At 40.4% G+C, this 23,587-nt stretch overlaps 1 protein-coding gene across 3 annotated transcripts in view; it reads left to right on the plus strand.

Annotated features, from left to right (window-relative positions):
* KLF12 (Kruppel like factor 12) overlaps positions 1-23,587 on the plus strand; it is a 216,711-nt gene that overhangs the window by 19,287 nt on the left and 173,837 nt on the right. For all 3 annotated transcript variants that reach the window (XM_031557832.1, XM_010728732.3, XM_010728733.3), the window contains exon 3: positions 14,099-14,188. In XM_031557832.1, the coding sequence (XP_031413692.1) occupies positions 14,099-14,188 (90 nt within the window). The remainder of the gene's footprint in view (positions 1-14,098; positions 14,189-23,587) is intronic.

Here is a 23,587-nt window from a genome sequence, read left to right on the forward strand (position 1 = left end):
CAAATAACAATACTTTGTTAGATCTTCCTGCTGTGCGATGTATAATCAGGTGCAGTGACTTAAAGAACACTAATGAGGATTTAAAGACACAGCAGGGGCACATTTAACAGTCACACACAATTCCGTCAAATGCATTTACGTAGAGCACCTCTGTTGCAAGCTAGTGTTGAACAGCTGTAGTAGAGATGTATGGTTTAATGTGTAGCGTGGTGTACTTTGTGAAAATAACAGTAAGTCAACATTCTGGATCATGCACTGGGTAGCCTGGTCTAGTATTAAATGTGGAGGTTAGTGGTCCAGCCTCTGGCAGGAGGTTGGAGCTTGATGATCCTTCAGGACCCTTCCAGCCCAAGCCATTCTGTGATTCTGTGATGATTGAGGAAAACAAAGGAAGTGGGCTCTGAAGGTATCATTTGAAGTCAATGCCAAGCTTTGGTGATAGTCTCATTTGCCTCTGCAGTGAATCACTGGGAGTAAAGTGCTGCAAAACAACATTGATATATTTCAGTCAGTGGCCCACCTGGTTTGAGGTCCTTTTCTTGATAGTAACCTGTACCAGGTACTATCAGAAAAATGGAAATTCTGTCTTGAGTATGGGGACTGGAAACCCATAATTTAGAGCTGCAGAAAATCTAGGGCACAAATACATTTGTAGCCAGAATTTGCATATTTATTTTTGTGCTTAATGTGTCTTGGAAAAACAAGTTTGTAGAAGAAAAATCCAATTGTTTTTTAATCCCTTTGCAGGTCATAAGACAAGTGGACTTCTAATGGCTGAATTACAGTTCAAAAATAGTAGTATCACAGGAGGCAGAAGCATGGTTGGCTGCGAAGAATGAACACTAATATCGTGCAGGCATGCAGGGGCAGCACCAGGAAAGCGAAAGCTCAGCATGAGTTCAGGCTTGAAAGGAGTGTCAAAAACAATAAGAGCTGTGAGACAGTTGACCTTCCTTCAGTCCACAGAAAAAATCATGGAGCCAGTCCTCTGGGACCATGCTTCTGGGCACCATGAATGAAGAGATGACTGGAAATAGCATGGAATCACCCGAGGGTGATGCATACTTGAGCTGCTGTCTTGGTTTCTGTGATATAAAGTGACTGGAGTAATGGGCAAGGGAAGTGAGAACTGTTCATCTCAACTTCTGCAAGGCTTCCAGCTGTCTGCAGCAATGTTCTTGTATCCAAGTTACAGTAAGTGGAGCAGGGATGGGGCACAGTCAGATGTGCAAAACTGAGCTGCATGTATCAGCTCAGAGGGCTGCAGTCAGTTGGTTGCATCCCAGCTGGAAGGCATGGACTGCAGGGGAAAGGGAATGGTAAAAGGAGGAAGGTTCAGACTATGAGGAAACATTGTTTTCTGTCAATGGTGCAGCTTGTCCAGAGGGTTTGTTCCATGTCCATCCTTGCAAATTTTGAGGTCTGACTGGGCATAACCCTGAGCAACCTGGTCAGAGCGCCCAGCTGCCCCTGCTTAAGGCCAGAGGTTGGACTGGAGACCTCTTGAGGTTCCTTCCCAGCAGACTTACCCTTCAATCCTGTCAAAGAAAACATTAGCTGTAGCATTTGTTGCTCCTTGAATTTTTACAGGGTATCAGAAAGTTTTGTGCTAGCTGATGTGTTAGAAGTTATGCATCTATTTTTCCCCTAGAGACACACGTTTATTTATTTTATGTACCCAGTTTGATTGACTCCAACAAATTTGGTATCTCTGAATTTTAAGGGTGCTGTAATCAAAGTGCAAACATCTGTTATTGTGGAGCTTTATATGCTAGCTGAGTATCTCTTCTGATATTTTTTTTTTCTGCCATTTTCATGGCTATACCCATAGTTACTTAAAATGTTCTTTAATCTTAATGTTAGGCAGATATTTTAATTATTGGCATAACTGTTCATATGCAGTACACTTTCCATCAAATGTGTTTGAGGAATTGCAACTTCACTTAGAATCTGAGAAATTCATGCTGTTGACATTTGAAACTTGTTAATTAGAAATTCTTAACACTTAATTAAAATTGCCTTTGAAGTGGACCCTAATTCCACAATAATTTATTGCTTGTGGAGTTAAATGTGACTGTCTTCTATTATGTATAAGCATTTTGGTCACCCCGCCTTGGGTAAGAAGATACATTGTGAGCAATTGAATACCCATAATATTGACTGTGTAGGAATTGATGTGAGCAGTTTGCGGGTGATGCATTATTTCAGGCATTTTTTTTTCCTCGTATTTGGTAGATACTTAAAAATTCTCATTCATAAATTGAGCTCCTTTATAATTCATTTGCTAACTGCACAAAAGTCAGTGTTTGCCTTTTTAAAAAAAACCACACTAATGAGTGCTACTTGCCAGTTTCAATATTAACATGTTCTCAGGAGTTCATGCTGAAGCCTGTGGGGAGTGGGAAGGCCTCAAACTGATGTTAAGTAGGATAGAGATGAAGTTGTGACAGAATGTACAACATTTGCAGTTTGGGAGATACATCACAGTATGTATCTTTCTTTTTGAAGCATCAGAATAAGCAGATTGTTTGCTCCACAGCAAGAAGCATCTACAGCTCTTACTACGCTTCCATACGCATGCACTGTGCAAAAGAGAAAGTTGATCAAATAATGTTTTGCTTCTGGCAAACACTCTGACTTTCTCTCCTGGGCATTCAGCTTAATTTTATTATTCTTGTGTTATTTTGGTATGTACGTGAATCAAATGGTATTTATACACAGATTTGCAAATAGCAGCCTCTGTGCTCTCTTATTGCTGCTGCTCTGGTGGAGCTGCTGGGGCAAGGGCTGTGGTTACAGCTCTTCCTAACAGGTGGGATGAGGCCACTGACAGAGTATTTTTGGTTTCATCACTTGCTGCCTATCATCTCTACAGCTCTGTACTTGAACTGTGGCAGATGGTATCTGGAGTCCTGTGAGAGCCAGCTATGCTGCTTGCAGGTGTGTCCTACAGTTTTTGTTCTTAAGGGGTGCAGCTGCATTCAGGCGTCTCCTCTTTGTAAGACTACAGTAAATATGCTTCATCTTCTGTCCCTCTACTGGGCAGTGCAACAAGCTGAGCTGGAAAATGGCATCTGACTTCTGAGAGCAAAGGCTGTTCATATACTGGTTTTTCTTTAATAAAAAAAGGCTGAATCTAAATTGAGGCTGAACGTATACAAGTCTGAGGGGCTGGATGGCATGCATCCCAGGGTTCTGAAGGAGCTGGCTGAGGTAGTTGCTGAGCTGCTCTCCATAATATTTGAAAAACAGTGATCGTCGGGCGAAGTCTCTAGTGCTTGGAAAAAGGAAAACATCACTCCTGTATTCAAGAAAGGAAGAAAGGAAGATCTGGGGAACTACAGGGTGGTGAGCCTCATCTCTGTGCCTGGGAAGACCATGGAGCAGATCCTCCTGGAAGAGATATTAAGGCACATGAGAAATGTGGAGGTGATCTGAGACAGCCAGCATGGCTTCACCTAGGACAGATCATGCCTGACCAATCTGGTGGCTTTCTATGATGGAGTGACAGCATCAGAGGGCAAAGGAAGGGCAATTCATGTCTATCTGGACTTCTGCAAGGCCTTGGACATGATCTCACACCACATCCTTATCTCTAAATTGGAGATAAATGGATGTGAAGAGTGGGCTATTTGGTGGATAAAGAATGTTAGGAAGAGGGTGGTGAGGCACTGCCACAGGCAGCCCAGGGAAGCTGTGGATGCACCATCTCTGGAAGCATTCAGGGCTAGGCTGGACGGGTACCTGGGCACGTAGATCTGGTGGGTGGCAGCCCTGTCCATGGCACAGGGGTTGAAAATAGATAATCTTTAAGATCTTCTCCAACCTAAGCCATTCTGTGAAAAAAAAGTTTCTAAAAACTGCCTATGGATAAAGGAAAATCTGAAATGAAAGTAAGACCTGCTTAATTCAGTTTTCTAAAGTTTAGTGGTTACATTTTTAACGCAAAGTGTGAAGGCTGACTTCTTGGTATACTTTTATTTCTGCTTATATGTTGTAGCTCTCAGATAAATTAGAAACACTTCCATTGGCTTAGAGTAATATCAAGTCAAAAATTTTTAGGGCCCAGCTACTGGAAGGGAACTAGGTATACTTAAGGACTACATTACCTTACATTATTCTTGTTAAAAGGACGTAGTTTGTAATGTCTGTGATTTATAACGTGTCAGCTTTGGACACTGACAATCAATTTGTAATTATTCTCTGTCCTAGGGGAGGGAATGCGATATATACAGGAGCAACAGTTTTCTCCCCAAACTGAAGGGCATGATCCACCAGCCATTTGTGCTCCAGCAGGGCATACAGTATTGCTTGTAGGTCATTTGTTTCCCTGGAAAACTGGATTGGCAAAGGGCAGTGTGATGTAAGGAGGAAGTACTGATGTCAAGGCCTCCAAACCAACTGCTGTGGCTGTTTTACCACCTCTCTGGATCTTTATTGTGGCAGAGCCGAGGATCTGTGGTCCCTTTGGGCTGCAGGCACAGCCAAGCACATCCCACAGGCTGCAATGGGGAACAGCATTCAACCATTTGACGTCTCACCCAGGAGCTCAGACAGAAATGCTGGACTAAATCATGGCTGCTGTTACATGCTAAATGCTCTCTTTATTTTCCAGTGTGCAGTGCCCCTGTTGTATCTGTCTTCATGGCAGCAGACTGCACATTGGCAGGTGGGTAGAAAAGAATGCCAATGGCTCCCCACAGTTCAAGCAGCTCATTCTGCTACTAGAGCAGATCAGGGTGGAATTCAGAGTAGAATTCTAGTCATTATGTGTTTCCAGGTAGGCTCCTGGCAATTCTATTTAATACTTATTTGGTCGTCAGTTACTAGAAAGTCACAATTTGTGCAATTAAAAGATATGTGAAAATTTGTGTCAGATGGCCGAACTATTCCCCTGACACAGTTGATGTCATATACTTCTTCTGGCACCAGGAGAAGTTAAGTAAAAGCGTGTTGTGACTTGAGACTTACTTTTGATTTTACAAACTTTGATTTTAGTTTTCAGTAAAGGCAAAAGATAAGGGGATTTCTTACATAGAAACCTGAGCTCATACAAACTGTGGTGGCACGCTGGAACAGGTTGCCCAAGGAGGTTGTGAATGCCCCTCCATGGCCAGGTTGGATGTGGCTCTGGTGGTTGGTGACCCTGCACATAGCAGAGGGGCTGAAACTAGATGATTTGAGGTCCTTTTCAATCCAGGCCATTCTATGATTCTATGTTTATGTTTTATGCAATCATTTTTCTCAAGTTGAATAATGAAGCAACAGCCCAACTAATAGTAAGGGTAACCTTTAAGTAATGTTTATTTTGTAAATTGGATCAATATTGTTTTTGCAGGACTGTGAAAAATCTTCGATGTTATCTTGACCTATTTTATTTTTCCTATTTGTTTTTAATTTTAAGCGTCATATTCTTTAAACAATTCTGCAGACTCGAGGGCAATTGATATAAGAGCACAAAACTACTTTGGAGATCGACTAGTAGTTTTTTAAAACCACTTCACTTGTAACTGTGGTCAAGGAAGAGTGGCAGTCTAGCTCAATTACTATCTTTTTGGTGATAAGCTGTACATTTTTAATTCATAGTATCCTTCACTAATTGTCTGTGCTTGAAAGAAAATCAGCAGAATATCAAAATTTCTTATTGCTCTGTATCATGAAGTATTACAAAAAAATCTTTTTAGCTTTTAATAGTTCTTATATAAAGATAAATGCATTGCATGTTTCTTTGAAACATGTCCTTTTTAAAATACATTTCAGTTCTGAATAGATGGCTCATTTTTGTCTTTTTGTGTGTGTGTGTGTGTGTGTGTTTGAGCAAGGCTTCTAAGTGTTAAAAAAAAAAATCTGCAATATTCATTTGGTGTTCAAAAAATCTTATCCAGTTGTTCTGTGAATATTGTGCTGGAAGGAAATCGAAGTAGTTATTCTTGGTATATAGTGAAAGGTATGGCTCTGATATAATTAATGTTACTTGTAACATAGTGTCAGAATTATTGTCTTGGTTTCAGCTGGATAGCCTGAGCAGCAAACTGTTGCTTGGGCTGTTGCTGAACGATGGATGCACACCCAGAGCCAGGCCAGCCGCTCAGCAGGGAACAGCTCCCGCCATGATGGCGCAGGTTGGAGCCAGGGCAGGTGGCCTGGATTGGCCAAGAGTTATCCCATACTACGTGACATCGTGTGGAAGGCCATAAAGCTGTGTGTACTTGGTTGGGGGCAGGCCACTGCTTGGCTGTTGGATGGGGGTCCACTGGTGGGTGGAGAGACCTCACGCTGCTGGTGAACAGTTGTGTTGTTGGCTTTGTGTCAGTCAGTGGGTGGCATGTAACTGTGTTGCATATAAATACATATAGTCATAATTGCTTTTTTGTTCCTGTTTTCCTTTTCTGTCATAGTAAATGGTTTTTATCTATTTTGTATCCAGTCCTTTCCCTCATCCCACTTGGGAAGGAGTGAGTGAACAGCTGCATGGTGCTGAGCTGCTGCCAGCTTAAACCACGAGTCCTTTTGGCACCCAGTGGGGCTCAAAGGATTGAGATAGCAGCATATCTGACCAGAGTGTGTTAAAATTGTTCTAAGTGTGAAAGTAGGTTGATAGTTGCTGGTCACAATATTATTTTTAATTTTCTGAGGTCTTTCAGAGTTATTTTTTTTTTCGTTAAACCTTATTGTTTAGTACCTTACTTGTTAGTTGTCTTCCCTGTTATGCTGTTTACCTTGGAATGCTGGATTAAGATTATCATTTTTCTGTATGGTGTATGGTGTAACACCAGCCAAGAAACTAGTGTGGTATTTGATATTACAGTCATCTTACTTTGAGAACCTCATCTTAGAGATTATTAGTGATTACGCTCTTTACTTTGTCTCCTCAAGGAGTCAGGCTATGGGAGGAGACAAGTGGAAATGTTCAAACCAACATGCTGTTACTGCTTTGTCTACTGAATGTGTTTCAGGTTTTGTGTATGGTTAAACAAATGCTAAAGAACATCACCCAGAGATCTGCCTTGAGTCTTGATAGTTATGAGTGACAGAGAACATAGGATGGCATGGGCTGGCACCCCAAGTGTTCTGGAACTTCACCCCTGAGCAACTGCAGAATCCTAGAAAAACTAGTAAGATGTATGAAAAAGATGTCACCAAAGCAATCCTAGGGGACACACATGACTGCAGTGTGCTGGGGCCTGGCTTATTCCTACCGAGCTCTGTTCAACACTGTTCAACACTCCAAAGGGAAAGAGATCTCTGGATCTGATGACAATGCTACAAGCCCTGTGGTTGCTCCAAGTCCCACAACAGGCCCTGCTGCTGCCTCAGACCCCATGACAAACCTTGCAGTTCAACCAGAGAACCAATCTGTGCCAGTATCAGTTGTCCCTACACACAAGACAAAAATATGACTGTGAAAGTCATCTTGTTTAGTAAGGACAAATTCCTGCTAAGATGAGGATGGAAGAAGAAGATAAGGAGGAAGCAGGACCATCGCAAGAATAGGAAAAGGTAGAACTCATAAAGTAGGCAATGATCATCCTAGCTCTAACTATCCTAACTATGAGTGAGCTATGAGATACGCAAAAAGACTTCAGCCATCATCCAGGTGAGCATATTGTCACCCCGCTGCTCCGATGCTTGGATAATGGTGCCAGTAACCTAGACATAGTGGGCACAGCTAATTCTCGCAGGTAGTGAATATGTTTCTCCATGGTGTTCCACTTGCCTGGGATCATCCTACCACTTGGGCAGTGAAACCAGACAGCTGAGATCCCTTTCTATGGAGAGGGGCATTGACAGAGCAATTAAAAAAGGGACATGAGCCTTCACTTTATGAAGGAGACTCTTGACAGACAGTCAGGATCTTCAAAGAAGATCTGGTATGTTACCCAGGCAAGTGTGTGGTCATTTCCAACCTTGTGATTCTATGATTCTATGATATTTTTATTGTCACATTTTTGTACCTGTTCTCCTCGTTTCACTTTGTTTAGAAAGGGAGCACACAGTTGTGTGTGCTTAGCTGCCTGCCTGGTTAAAGCACAGTTATATACTAAAGAGTGATAAATAATTGTTGGTAGAGTTGGGTAAAAGAACCAGGAAAGCAGAGCTGATGTGGTCCTGAGCAGTCTGAGCTGACGGAGTTGCCTGCTGAGTCAGAGAAACAGCAGAATGGCTTCTAGTTGCCAGTGCAACTCGACACTTCTCTGACACCTGGAAGCTTACCACATTTCTTTGTTTTTATTTATATTTGCTAAAACTAATTTAAACCCAAGCAAACCAAAAAGATTTTGAAAGTGCAACTTGAGACCTTGGTTTTCTTCCTGGTTCTATCAATCCTTGAATCATATCTGTATGTGAGCTTGTTCCCCAGAGACAGATCTATAAAAATATGTAGCAGATGGAAACATAGCTTCCTCCTTAGGGCCTTGGCTACTTAACTACTTTTGGAAACCGTTGTCTGTCTACTTTTTAAAAGTATGTAGGAACCAGAGTAGAATTCTAGAAGCTTGTGCTGCATGTGCATGTCCTTGTACTTACAGCAGCAGAGTGTAACTGGACATGGTCTGGTACATCAGAAGATCTCAGAAGAACACCATGAGTGTTCTTCTCACTTGTATGTGCTTCTCAGTTGTTGACTGAAGTCAGGGCTGTACTGGGCTGTCTCTCATCATTGTAATGAGAGACCACACTCAGAAGCCATCTCAGAAGATACATTTCCTAGATGTAGGGCGATGATGTCTCTGTGTCAAGGGTTTATGGGCTGGTTCGGCCCAGTTCCGTGACTAGCAGGGCGGAGGGATTTCACAAAATCTGCACCTCCGGAAAGGGGAAACAGGGAACCCCAAAGTAATTAAAAACAGTGGTAACGATCTAAGGAGAAACAAAACTAATTTAGTAAATATGGTATCGGAATGCAAGATAGCACACTATAATACAATATAATTAGAATTAAAGCTAATAAATATAATGAGAGGAAGTGTCTGAAAGATGAAAAGGCCTCACCATAACACTGAGGTGAGATGCACAGTGTGGTTGGGCAGCAGGGAGGAGAGCCTGATGAAGAAGAGAACATCAGGTGACCTTGCCAGGGGTTGTATCTCTTCTCGGACTGCAGAGCCCTCTTGGGTATGTAGTTCTTCTTCTCTTCCGGACAGGTGCCCAGAACTGGAGCATTAACTCTTTAATTCCCAGTGCACTGCATGATGTTATGATGTGGAATACCGATAACCAAAAATCATAAAACCATGACACTATGTAATCACTGGATGCCATGTAGATGTGTGTGTGTGTGATATGTACATCTGTATGTAGCCTTACAGTCTCCCCTGGCATGATGTAATGTTTGGAATTTTATGAACTCCATTTGGGTTCACACCCAGCTCTTTATAAGGCTAGCAGGGTTAGCCGTAGTTAATTATTCTTTACAGTCTCATGCTGAGCTGATGTCCTGGGGTATTCACAGAAGTCCTTTGCTGTTCTATTTAAAATTGTCATTTAAATAAGATGTAAAACAGAGCACTTACATCCATGTTGTTTACACAGGCTTCTGCAAACTCTACATTCTGTCCTCACTTAAGGAAATTAACTTTGAATCGGAATGGAATGAGATAAACCACACTCGGTTTCACTTGGAAATAGTATGAAAATTTAATGTTCAACCATTTATTATTTTTTTTTTCTTTTTCCTTGAAGCATCAATAAATGCAAATGATCCTTTTCTGGTGCATTTGACATGAAATTCAAGTTCAGAGTAAAATGCAGAACTACCTGAGTTTCTGCTTTCATTCTGAGGATTTCACACGGCAATATACATAATTACATATGATGAAGATCCTATGGCAAGACATGGACTGTTAACCCCGATTCCCTGGCAGAATTCCCAGTTGAGTGATTACCTTCTAGCCACATAAATTTTCTTTCATTTTTTATTGGATGGTTGCTTCCTTCGCTTATTAGAATGAACTGCTAGTATACGTACTGTGGCAGTGTTAACTTGTGTGCTTTACCCTAAAAAAACATCATTTCTACAACTAACATCTCATTGTATTGGTGTATAAATTACTTCTTTGGAAATGAAGGTCTTAAGCAAGCATAGGAGATTAAGTTAGAAGGCAGTTTCATGCTTTCTTCTTGTGAGAATTCAAGAAGGATTCTCCTTCTCCCCTTAGAAGTGGTAGTGGTGTTTGAGAAGAGATTACGATCTTTCATTCTTTTAGTTTCCCTTGAACCAGAGAAAAAGAAGCATTTCAAACTTTCAAAATCACATTGTTATATCAATAAAATGTTCAATTAAATTATATTTTCAAAAGCTTTACTTTGAATGGATCACTTCAGATATTTTGTCCTGAGTTGTCTATTGCTTTGATTGATGAATACTATATTTTCAGTATAGTAATGTAAGTAATGAGAATAGTATTCTGTAATGCGTTTACATGTCTGTCTTCTTAAAAAAAAATAAATAAAAAAAAAAGCAAATAATGAATTTGGGAGTCCTGCAAAAATGACTCAAAATTTGAGAAACATGCAGTGAGAATCTAATGATGAATTCTGAAATTCCTGCGTGTGCAGAAAACTTGTGTGAAAACGACTCAAAGATGAAGAAGCAAGACAAATTATCAGTCATTGCTTTGAGATAGAAGACTTTTAGGGATCTTATTTAACTTGTTTATTGTAAATCTAAAGCTGAGTTTGGAACTGTTCTTCCACTGACTGATGCTGCATTTCTCAAAAATAGCGACTTCTTATTAGATGCCTTCTCAGAAAAGGAGCATGTAAACCTTAAAATGTATTTGATTCCTGTGACAGTTACTGTAATGTTAGTCATTGTGCTGTAATAACTGTAAGTGCACATACTTGGTTTTTTATGTTCATTTTTCAAGACAGTAAATGTCCAAACTTGATCAGTGAAAGGCTGAAATGGATAGCAGTGAGAAACAGAGGTTTCTGTCTTTTAGGGTCAGTTAGTTTATTGATCCAAGAGAGCAGATGTTTCCACAAAGTCATGCGGAGCTAGGCTTGGTGATATGCCTGGTTTAGACTACGCATCTGCTGTGTTGTGCCTAGGTGGGTGAGTGGGGTCCAGCAAGTGGGCAGGGCTGGGAGGTGGAAGGGTATGCATCAGAGGCTGGCACAAGAGTTCGTATCACCTTCACATGTGAGAGGGCTGCAATTTAGCTGCCACAGTAGGGTTTAGTGAACCAGGAGGGAACTGTGGTGTGAAAAGCATTTTGACTTAATACATCATATCGGCAATGCTGGTTGGTGGGTCTCCTGAGTGTAATAAATTATCATGGGGCACTGGAGCAGACTGGTCTCGCTCAGGTGTGAATGCTCCATCTGGCCCAGCTGACCAAGGGGTTCCAAGGGAAGCTGAATTCACCTCACCACCCGTCTCACTTGAGTCCGTTCTCCTTAGATGGCTGCCCACCATACAAAGCCTCAGCAATTATATTGTATTTGCAGAATGGCTTTGAGCATACTGTAGAGCAAAGCCTTGTTGCAGCAGGAGGGTGGAGTTCGGAGAGATCAGCTCTCTGAGTGAATACTGGGCCAAATATTTCATCTGTGTGTGTAAAGCACAGATTAGATCTGCTCAGGTCTGCCCGGATATGTCACACAATGTCTTTTCAGTTACAAATGCAGAAGGATCAAATAGTTTGTAAAGAATCTACTCCTGTGATTGTTGCTACTCTTGAATTATGAATGACCCAAAAGCCAGCACTGTTCACTGTATTCATTCTTCAGAGCAATGCTCAAAAGGCATAGCATTGCTTTTAAGAAATACAATTTTAGACAACAAAAGGGAAACAGGTGCTGGGAAAATTTAGTTAAATGTGAATGTATTAAATGGTACATGAACTAGTCAGGTTTTCATGATTTATCAGTTTTAAACTTCAAAGGCTCTGGTTAGCTTGCATTTTTAGAGCTAATGAGTTTATCACAGCCAGTGGGAAAAAATGGTTCAAGTATATCAGCTATAAATTGGTACAAAGCACTAAAAGGGACATTAGCCTCTAATCAGATTCTAACAGTTCATTAAACATGCCTTTCCTCAATTGTGCTTTGTCTTCCCCCCTCCTCCTGCTGTGCCTTCTGCAGCAGGCAGCCACATCCCTTTTTTCATTTGGGTAAGACCTCCTCGGGGACACAAAGCAATATCTGCTCATCCTTCTCTGTCTACAAGCTAAACAGCCTGAGGGATGCTTTATTATGGTATATTCCTGATCTTTCTGTAAAACTCAACTGTGCTGCTTATAAGTCAAGAATGTAGGGGGACTTCCTGCTTGCAGAACAGGTGCTGGAAGAGCCCAGAATGCCAGCCTGGCTCCTGCTGCTGCTCCACCCCAAAACACATCCAAGCCACTGAGGCACTGCAGTGCCCAAAGGCATGAGATTTGCTTCTGATAAGTAAACACAGTGCAGCAGCCCTTGCTGGGAAGAGGGATTTAGAGCCTGGAGTGATTTCCGAGAGCTATGCTGTGGCATCATACTCCTCCCCTTGTTTTCCCACCTTGCACCTCAAACACCGAATAATAATCAATGGGTACAGAACTTATTGCTGAAAAGTAAGTGTATTTCAGAAGCTTTTAGGAAGCACTAGAGCATACCGTTTTTCTTAAAAATTCTTCTGAAGGAGTCATGATAAGAAACAGGGCAATGAACATAGGAACTCCTTACGGATAACGGCACCACACAGTGCTGAGCAGATCTGCTGCCAATGAAACACGCAAAAAGAGGTTTTTTTTTTCCATTGCAGTGCATTTATTGAGGTTTGTGAGGTAACAGAGTGAAAGTGAGTTTCCATTCTCAAGTACTGCTTTCCAGAGGGGGCCACAAATAAGTAAGTAGCTGTGGAAGAGTCACTTAAAAGCTTGTATATGCGTCATAGTTTCATATTTGATAAATAGCTGTGAGGCTTTCACATTTCTGTACAACTGACCAAAGTGTGTTGATTCATCAGGTCATATTGTCATTAGAGCGATAAAATATCTTTATTCTTAGCATCTTGTCCAATCCAAAAGGCAGCTGAGGGGACTCGCTTTCAAGTACCAGCCTTGAACCTTGGCTGCATTAGAAAATTAACTCAGGTTGAGGTGGGATCTGAACTGAAGGCACAGGAGATTGTTCTGCATAGTTCGTAAGAAAACTCAGGAAACAGTGGAATGGGGCATTCATAAATGAGGATGTCGATTCAGACAATTTCAGCTTTGCAGCTCTCACTTCTAATAGAAGTTCTCAGCACGTATTGTCCGTTACTAAAACAGTGGTTTAACATTATTATTACACGTTATTAACATTATTGTTACACATTATTAACATGTACCTGGACATGGACCTGAGGGTATTGATTAATGCTCGGCTGAACGTGAGCCAGCAGTGTGCCTGGGTAGCATCCTGGCTTGCCAGCAGGAACAGGGAAGTGATTGTCCTCCTGTACTTGGCTCTGGTGAGGCCAAACTTCGAGTACTGTGTCCGGTTTTGGGCCCCTCACTTCAAGAAAGACATTGAGGCCCTGGAGTGGGCTCAAAGAAGGCAACAAAGCTGGTGAGGGGTCTGGAGCACAGGCCTTATGAGGAGCGGCTGAAGGAGCACAGGCCTTATGAGGAGCTGGAGAAGAGGAGGCTCAGGGGAGACCTTATTGCTCTCTATAACTACCTGAAGGGAAGTTGTAGTGAAGTGAAGGTCGGCCTCTTCTCTTATGTAACTAATAATAGGACTAGAGAGAATGGCTTCAAGCTGCGCCAGGGCAGATTTAGGCTGGACGTTAGGAAATACTACTTCTCTGCAAGAGTGATCAGGCAGTGGAATGGGCTGCCCAGGGAGGTGGTGGAGTCACCGACCCTGTAGGTGTTCAAGAAACATTTGGATTTTGTGTTGAGGGACATGGTTTAGTGAGAACTATTGGTGATGGTGGATGGTTGGACTGGATGATCTTGAAGGTCTTTTCCAACCATGGTGATTCTGTGATTTTGTGATTCTGTGATTATTGTTACATGTTCATGAACTTCAGTTAGAAGAAACTTACTTCTATAATGGTATAGAATTACAACTTTTGTCAAATGTTTTTCATGTTTTTTTTAATTACTCTTGTCTTTTTTTGCTCTAGGACGTCAGCGCCTTTGAAAACAGAATGTTAATGCTGGATGGGATGCCGGCAGTCAGAGTTAAAACAGAGCTGCTGGAATCTGAGCAAGGGGTAAGCAGAGGTTTCTATGTATGTGGCTTCATTTTTCAGCAAGCTGGTGACCTTAGCCAAGCTACTCTGTGGTTAGTTGGCCCTCCTGTTGTATTGCCCTTTTCTCTGTTACCATTTTGGAGCTCATTTTCTTGGAAAATGTGGTGATGTGATCTTATCTACTGGGAACACAAAACTTTGTGGACGATAGGCTGAAATTATCTAGTTTAGCGAAGATATTTTCTACAGTGTAATTTTAAGACTCCCAAAAAGCATGCAGTTTGAAGAGTGGAGAAGAGTAATGGATTGCAGCAAAGAAGCCAAATTCATATGTCCAGTAAGGCTCACAGGTTCATGCTATTCTATCTTCTTGCATTCTTTGCCTTAACATGGTTGATTTGTCCTTTATAAGCTTGTCCTATTTCATTTACTATTTTTGCAAAACTATGTAGAACTGCTCTTTGGGGTGGAATATATTTGTTTATCGTTGTGATAAGGGAGCTGGAAACTTCATATGGTTAAAGTTAGTGTTGTGGAGTCTGCTGAATACTGAACTGACCCTATGAATACAATTCTGCATTTTTGCGGAGGAAACATTTGGTGTTAGAATGGTAGATTTTAGGAAAATGGGTGACTGAGGTTTTGGATTTGCTCATGGCATTTTCTTATACGTGTGTTAATAATTATATTAGAGACTGCAGATTGTCATGAGAAGATCTAAATTTAATGGGGATGTTTATAGATACTAACAAGATGAGGTTTTGTTCTGTCATGGAGTCTTTATTCCCTTGTGTGCATTTTATGCTGTGCTGAAGAATTCAAGCCACCTTCCCATTCTGGACTCAACAAGCAGAGAGTATAACAGAAGAAGCAGTTCTTGCCATGTGAGGATAGCTTTTGCCTCCTTTTGTTAGCTTTTTTCCTTCCTGCTATTTTCTCAGTTATTTAATTGAGAACTTAAATGATATGGAAGACAAGGAATTAACTTTCAGGATGGCTTAATCTGAAAGACTTGCAAGGAGAGATCAGTTATTCAGAATGTTCTTGAGGCTTTTTTTGAGCAGAAAACCTTGACATTTAAGGGCGCTTTTGCTCATCTCTCTGTCTTCTCAAGAGTACCATCAGAAAATATGCCAGCCTCGCATAGGCTGAGGGAACACCGAAGTTTGACTGTATTATAAACCATGGTGATGAAAAGACAGATCCATTAGAGGTAATTTTAAATCCTTTGGATGTTTATGTCTTTATATGTAATACAAATCTTCATATTCTCCAGAAGGTAAATGCTATATTGTTTTGCTTTGTTTTTAATTTACAGTAAGTTCTATACGTGATAGATATAGCTGGTCCCTTCAGGAAGAATACTTCCTTCAGTAAAGTGTGATTTCATTCTGGAAGACCTATTTGGCATCTTACGAACTGGAAGGAAATGAGTAATTTATATAGTTTTATTAATTTCCTTAGGTTTTATTTTTTTAATATAAATGTACAGACTTCTGTGTAAGCAGAAAATGATGTCATCTCTTTCTTTTCCAGTGACTGAGACTTTGGACAAAGAGCTCAGTTTGATTTGAGATTTTATGTGCTTCGATACTAATTAAGAAGTGTCTGGTCAGGATTTTCCAGCACCTTTATGACTCTTCATTAGGGAATAATCAATAAATACAAAATGAATTCTCCAGTTTGCTAACTTAGGAACTGGCCATTAGGATGGCAATTTTCCAGGAAATAGCTCAAACTCTAAAGAGAAAGATGGTTGAAACAGATGTTTAGCATGTGCTTCAGAGACTGTTTTGAATATGTAGATGTTTGTAGACATAACAGGAACAAGTGTTTGAAGGCTGTGATTATCAAAGTTGCGTGCTGTGAAACTGGGAAGGTGAATATCATAACTGGGAAGAGTGGGGTGGGATCTGAAGTGTGATCTGCGCAGTATGAATTTGAAATAGCTCCTCTTGTGTTGTTTCAGTGCCTGAAGTCCATGCAGTTGCACCTCGTTGCAGTGTGTTGGAGTGCAGGGAGGCATTTCTACTTTGAAAACTTGGCAAATCAGGATAGCGTTTTTGAATCTTTTTAAAGGTACAAGCCAAAGCTTCATCATCTTGGATGCAAACTGCTCCAAAACTTGTCTAGGAAGACAGCTGGCTTTTTGCTGTTACTGCTTAGTTATCTCATTATTGGTTATAGGTTGAAATCAACATTAAATTAATTGTGGGTTCCAAGGATATGTGACTGTTTCTTATATGGCATACTGAAAACTTCCTTGCAGGGCTTATGAATCCATCACCCAGAAAAAGGTGTTTTTGTATTAGTTATGCCTTGGTTATCTGTCGCTTCTGGTTCTTAATCTCCATGGTGGGATTCACAGAAAGGGCTTTTCTATAGGTATAAATATTGGATGGCCATGCATGCAGTGCTGTTTGAGACCGTCAGACAGTCCTCTGCTGTCCTGGCTTTTGAAATGTCTGCCTCGTGAGAGAGCAACTGGTAGAGGAGAGTTTAATTGCATACTGGGCAGCTGTTGCATGGATGCAAGTGGACACATTTGGAATGATGGCAGGTGGGAACTGTGTAAAGTTCTGCTTCTGTGCCAGCGAGCCCTGTTGCTTTCATGCTCCTGTGGAGTGCAGTGCATGATGCAGGTGAAGGAAAGGTATGAGGATTTTCTCAAGAGTCATTCAGTGCCAGTGCTGAATTACTAGCAAAGAGCAGGAGCCAGAAGGTGCCCCTGTGTTTCTGGGTACATCTCCAAGGCCACAAGGAGAGTAAGCTAAATGCTTCCATCATTGCTTCAAGTCGGAATTGCAAGTGTAAATGTAAAATGCCAGCTAGGCAGATGACTTCAGGAGATGACATAACCATAGCATTTGAGGGTGCACTCCAAAATTTCAGTTTATTTTGTAATTTGATGTGTGTAATGATTAAACAATATGTGTTTAACAGGGGACTTAAAAGCCTGTTTTAAAAAAATCATCCTTATTCTCAGTGTTTGTGAAGTAGTAATCTCCCAACCTATTGACAGAAGCAGTAAAAAATACTGCTGTGTAGCAACATAGCTGAAGCGTATAGTGGTCACTGCAGTAATGTGACAAGGTAGAAAAAAAAAGCTCAAAAAGCAGTAACATTCCATTTCCTTTTACTCCCACTCTAGCAAAGCAGAAGCATGATAGAAGGGAAAAAAACATTCCTTATACAGACAAAAACTGGTATGAACCTGAAGTTGCCTCATACTTCCTATTTGGGTCAAATCAGAGAATCACAGAATCGCAGGGGTTGGAAAGGACCTCAGGAAATCGTCGAGTCCAACCACCCTGCTAAAGCAGGTGCCTTACGCAGGTCGCACAGGTAGATGTCCAGATGGGTCTTAAATATCTCCATAGGAGACTCCACAATTTTTCTGGGCAACCTGTTCCAGTGCGCTGTCACCTTTACCGTAAAGAAGTTCTTTCTCATGCTAGTACAGAACTTTCTGTGTAAGTTTTAGGCCATTATTCCTTGTCCTGACACTACACACCACCAAGAAGAGCCTGGCCTCATCCATTTGCTACCCATGTCTCTTTAGGTGTTCATAAACACTTATCAGATACCTCTCAGTCTTCTTAGGCTTAACAGACCCAGGTTATGGCTATGGTGAAGGAGGCACCACTTGTCTACATGTACTTCCGTTAGAAATTTGTCTTCCATCTTCTGCTCTGGGTAACCTGGTATGCACCTGATGTTGTCCCTTGACAACGTGTGGTGGTTATAGAGATCCCAGTTGTGAACCAGGACAGAACAATTAATTAAACCTGTGACTAAGCATTTTCTGATGTGTTTGGAGTCAATCCATTGTTTTCTTTTTGGAGTCCTTGATCTTTTTGCAGGGTAGGTTAAGTATGTGGTTGTTTTTTACTGTCTGTGCATTGAACTCCAAGATCTCTGTCTGTCTTGCTATGAGATCTTTGATTTTGCTTTGTTTCATGATATGTTTCTTGCATTATGTTAGGGTGTTCTATATCCAAACCTGAGGTGACATCTCTGCACAGAGATGTTAAGAAAGTATTCTTATACAGCTGAAATGTTATGTATGTAGAGCAATTGCATTTGTATTTAAAAGGCAACACAGCATAAAGGACGCAACAGAGAAGAAAGTGTAGGCCAACTGAGATTTCAGGATAAGCTTAGAACAAAGCTGTGTGAGCTGGTTCCACAGCAGAATAGACAAGTTTCTTGTTAAGCTGTAAGAAACTGGGAAGCTAAAACCTGTATTTCAGCTATGCCTGAAGCACCAGTTCCTTCAAGCCTGTGACTAAAGAGAGATATTCATGACTCAGGGTCTACAGGCTGTGTAAATGAAGTAAAGAGAAGTTTTTACTAATGCAGATTTAAAAGATACTAAATAGAAGCCATACGATTGTGGGTGAATGAGATTTAGGCAACTTCATAAGAGAGAAGTGCCTTATGAGGTACAGGTTACGAGGTTACTGGGCAAATTTGGAACAAAGTATTTACAAGGAAAATGGATTTTCTCTTTGCTTTGGAAAAAGTTAAAACAGTTTTGCTTTGTTTTATCATCACCAATTTAGAATAGTTTAATGATTTTTAGAAGGCCATTAGCATTAGCAAGAACAGATGCTTATTTTTCCCAGTGAACTACTGTCCTTAATTTTGCACAGGAGATTTAATGCCGACTATTGTTTGAAGCTTCAAGAAGATACAGTGCTGCTTTAATGACTTCATCACAAATTAAAAAAGACATTACATAAAAGATATCACATTGCCCTTTAACAAGTCTTCGTTATTACCTCCCCTACTGTGGAACGGGAGCTGGCATTGCTAATAAATTGGTAGAATTACTTTAGAAATGTGAATTTGCTTATCATTTAATACCCTCCCACGACCTGCAGCTTCAGATCTTTTGGTCTGCAGTAACATCTTTGCATGTCAGTAACTGCCTTAAAAGAAAGACGCAAAGAAAACTGTCTTGACCTATAGTGGTGTACGTAGAAATAAATACTAGTTATTTGGCTATGCCAAAAACTAATTTAAAAAGTAATTGTCCTCATTGTAAAAATGCACGGAGGCTGCATTAATTTAAATGGTAATACAAAAAAGACAGTGAATTCATTAACTGATGTGTAATATCAAGAAGTTAGGATGGATGTTGGCTGCCTTGAGTTTGATGTTTTGATGGCCATTGCTGCAGATGTAGACCAGTTTTTTAAAATTGTTGTGTCTCACGCAGACACATGAAGTTACACTTTCTTCAGTATTTACAGATTCAGACCATAAGCCCTTGTGGAGTAAGTCCACGAATTAATCCTCAAATATGGAGAATAACGCACTTCTAATTTTCATCAATCTTTTTGTTCTGGATCTTCAGTTTCATCCATTCCTGTGACTGCATTGTCTTGTCTCGGATCTCTGTTCAAAGATTATTCTGAATTCATCTTCTAAGTCTGCATTCCAGTGCCTTACCATGTCAGAATTATGAAAAGAATGACTGAAATGGCAAAACCCTTTAACAGGCCAGTATTGTTCTGTAGCCTCTTGCCAAATTATCCTATCAGGTCTGAAAAAAGCTATGAATGCTTAAGTTGTATACAGAAATGTGTTTTGCTTGGGTGGTAGTGACAGAAATCTCTTCTATTTTCAAAGTCACCTATTGAAATTCTGCTGAGAAGAGTGTCAATAGCAAAGCGTGCTCCTTGACTGTATAGGGAAACTGTTTATATCGATTCCCTTTCCTTACAAACATCTTTGTATTGTTAGAAGAAACCATACTTGTAGTATTCAATGCTGTAATTTATGAATCCTTGATTATTCCGCATAATTTTATCTTATTTTTCTTACTTCACATTTAGCACTACTGTTTTGAGGAATCAAGCAGCATGAGGGCAGTGCATACATATCAGTATATTCTGTAAGGAAACTTGCCATCTTTTGTTGTTTTTCTTCATCTTGGAAGAGACCATACTCAAAGAGTCATTGAAGTGTTAGAAATACAGCTGGTATAATTCATTAGTTGCTCTACAGGGCTGTAACTTTGATGTTATTTAGAAAGAGTTCAAGATCTAATCCTAGCAAAAAGTAAGGACGTAAGGATGGGGCACAATGCAGTGCTGCATGAGACATACCTAAAGTGGTTCCTGACAAGAAAATGCAGTTATGTCTTCCGTCACTGTTGTGCTCAGGCAATATGATCCCAACCTAGGATCATAGAATATCCTGAGTTGGAAGGGATCTACACAAAATCCAAACCATATGTAGTCCAGATGCTCCTTGAATTCCCTCAGCTTCATGCTTTGATCACTGCCCTGAGCAGCCTGTTCAGTGCCCGACACTTCTGGTGCAGACCCTGTCCCTAACCCTCAGTTGCCCCTCCCCTGACACAGCTCCATGCCGTTCCCTTGGGCCCTGTCGCTGCTCTCAGGGAGAGCAGAGCACAGAGCTGCCCCTCTGCTCCCTGTGAGGAGCTGCAGCCACCCCCAGCTCCTCTGCTCTGGGGTGAGAACACCGAGGGGCCTCAGACACTCCTCATATATCTCCCTCTGCAGACCCTTCATCATCTTCTTTGTCCCCTTTTGGATGCTCTTAACTATTTTAAGTCCTTCTTACACTGTGGCACCCAAACTTGCACCCAGTACAGGAGGTGAGGCTGCACAGCGCAGAGCAGAAAAAGACAACCCCTTCCCTCACCTGGCTTTCAGTGCTGGGCCTGCTGCTCCCCAGGGTGGTGTTGACCTATGAACTGCCAGGGCACACTGCTAACTCATATTCAATTTGCTGTTAACCAGAACTCTCAGATCCCTTTCTGCTCTGCAGTTTCTTATCCCCCAGTCTGTACATAAAACCAGGGCTGCCCCATCCTACATGCAGAATCCAGCATATAGTCTTGTTGAACTTCATGTGATTGGTGACAGCTAACTGTATCTGAAACAACATTGTTAGACACCTTCACTGCTTCTCAGACACAGATGGACTTCTCCTCTGCAACCTTGCCAAATACTGCATGTTTATGGTGTAGCTCATTTCTTATTCCTTCTGAGATCAGCCCTTCCACTTATATAGAATAGAGAACTATTTTATACCATGGTTGCACCAACTGTCGTTTATTTGTCTGGGATTTTTTCCCTCCAGGATCAGATGCAACAGTACTGTGGAAGGGTTATCAGTCTAAGACTAATAGGAAATGATAGCTTAAACTGCTCAGTCAGCACACCCACTTTCACACTTGCCTGACAGCCTTTAGCCAACTTAAACAAGTTTACAAATGTAAAATGCAGGTGGAATTGCAAGATGAAACATGCTGTCTAAAATTCTCACTAAGAGAAGGATCTTAGATCCTATGAGACTTAATTTACTGACCAGTGTTTGCCATTGCTTTACTTTCCAAGGCAGGTAAGTTGGCTGTTACAGAGCACCGCGGGGAATACATTCTTTGTTCTACCTAGTATTGTTTGTTATATGTATGGTAGTAATGTGTAGATTTTCAGCTGTAGATGAGGATTTCATTGCACTACACACTGCATGAATAAATAATAAATGGACAGTCTTTGATTATCTCTGGTTTAATCAATCAAAAGATGTGTTTAGACTTCATTTCAATGGATATTTTCATATAACAATGATCATGCAAATTAGGAGTGTAGTAGCAAGTCTAAAAGGAATGAAGCAGAGAAAGATGGAAATAATGTCAAGCAGAATGTGTGATATTACCCAAAAACAAGCATCATTGAATGTTGTTACAGTCACATAGTAAAATTGTTATGCAGTATATTATTCCTTAAATATATAAGATTGTTAACAGTATCTTCTATTGACTGTAAAGAAAACAGCAGCAACTAAAAAACTGCACCTAAAAAACACACTGTATTTGGGAAAAAGGAAGTCAGCCCTTTGATTTGAGTGTAATCCTGAAGTCCATCATGAGGTTGTAGTCTGATTGCCTTCTATCCACAGTCAATTATTTTGTGAGCTCACCTTGAAATCTACTTCTTTTGATAATGTGTGACATCTCAGCCTGCTCTGCTACCAGAGTTTATGATGGGAATCTCAGAGAAGATTTATTCAGCCGAGAAGCACTAGCTGTAAAGAAGAACAACCATGGAACATACCAGTAGTCTGTCTATTACTGTGAATTTCTAAATCTTCTTTTTGGATTGAAAAGAGTTGGTTTTATAGAGTTGTGAAAGATCAGTGTTACCTTAAGTGCATTAGACAATAGCTTAAAATGTTAAAAAATATATATATGTGACATAAGAGACATATTTGGATAGTACATACCGTTATGTCATTTCCCTGATAACTCCGATTCTAATGATGGTTGTGTGTGCTCCATTTTATGTTTCTTCTGGGAATTCAGCATCCACAACTTAGCTGTAACTTTTGTCTTGTTTGGAATCTTAACTAGGAAACCAGTCAGGTACAGATTTTTGTTCTTTGTATCCTGATAGAAAGGTATTAATGCTGTACTCAAAGGAGTACGAGGTATTCTGTAAGCCAACTATAGTCTAAAATCCTGTTATACTTGTTACATATTAAACTAAACACAGACCTCTCTACTTTTGTGTAGCAGTGTGAAACAGTTCTAAGATACAGTAATATGATTTTTAGACTTCATGCAAAACAATCACAATCGTTGGCATCTAAAATATACTTGGTTGGGCATCTGTAGTTTGCAGGTTGCTACTGTACTGAAATGTAGTACATTCCAAAATATGGTTAATATGTTCTTATGTAGAAAATGGTTAAGGTGAGGTAGGTAATTCCTCCTTTATTAATTAGAAAGTTACCTTACATTGCTTCCTTTTTACCTCTGTGTGTTATGTATGCACATAGGTAATGAACATCTGCTGTTGGCATATGCTGATGGATGGATGGTCTTCATGTTTCGGAGTTCTTTATTTACGTTGTTTTCCATTCAGAGAAATAACTGCAAATACAAAATCTAATAATCATTTTGAAATGAAAAAAAAAAGTTAACACATTTCATCTTGTTCTTCTCTGCAGAGAATCTGATTTTTTTAATGTTCATTAGAGTCACCTCATTCTAGTTGTCTGTATTTTGATCAGCAGAGCATATTTGTATGTTGAGAGTGGAAGAGGAATTGAAATGACTGGGCTGTAGTTCTTTTCCTTTGTGTTGGCACAGTGTGTAGTGAAATCTCTTTCTATCCCTCATTCTCACTTGCGTAATTGCTATGCTTTATTTCTTTAAGAACACTGAGATACTTCAAGTGAGAACTATTGTGAAAGTGTAGATTATTATTACATTTTTATTATATACTCGTTAGCATAAGAAAAATAAGCATAATTCAGTAATTTACAGTATGACAGAACACTTCATCAGTATGAGCCACTATGTTATGATATTGCCAACATTATTTTAATCTTTTTTTTTTTTGTTAAAAGATGTGATTACTTCTAGTTTACGTTTGT

Source organism: Meleagris gallopavo, chromosome 1 (assembly GCF_000146605.3).
Source record: "Meleagris gallopavo isolate NT-WF06-2002-E0010 breed Aviagen turkey brand Nicholas breeding stock chromosome 1, Turkey_5.1, whole genome shotgun sequence".
NCBI lineage: Eukaryota > Metazoa > Chordata > Aves > Galliformes > Phasianidae > Meleagris > Meleagris gallopavo.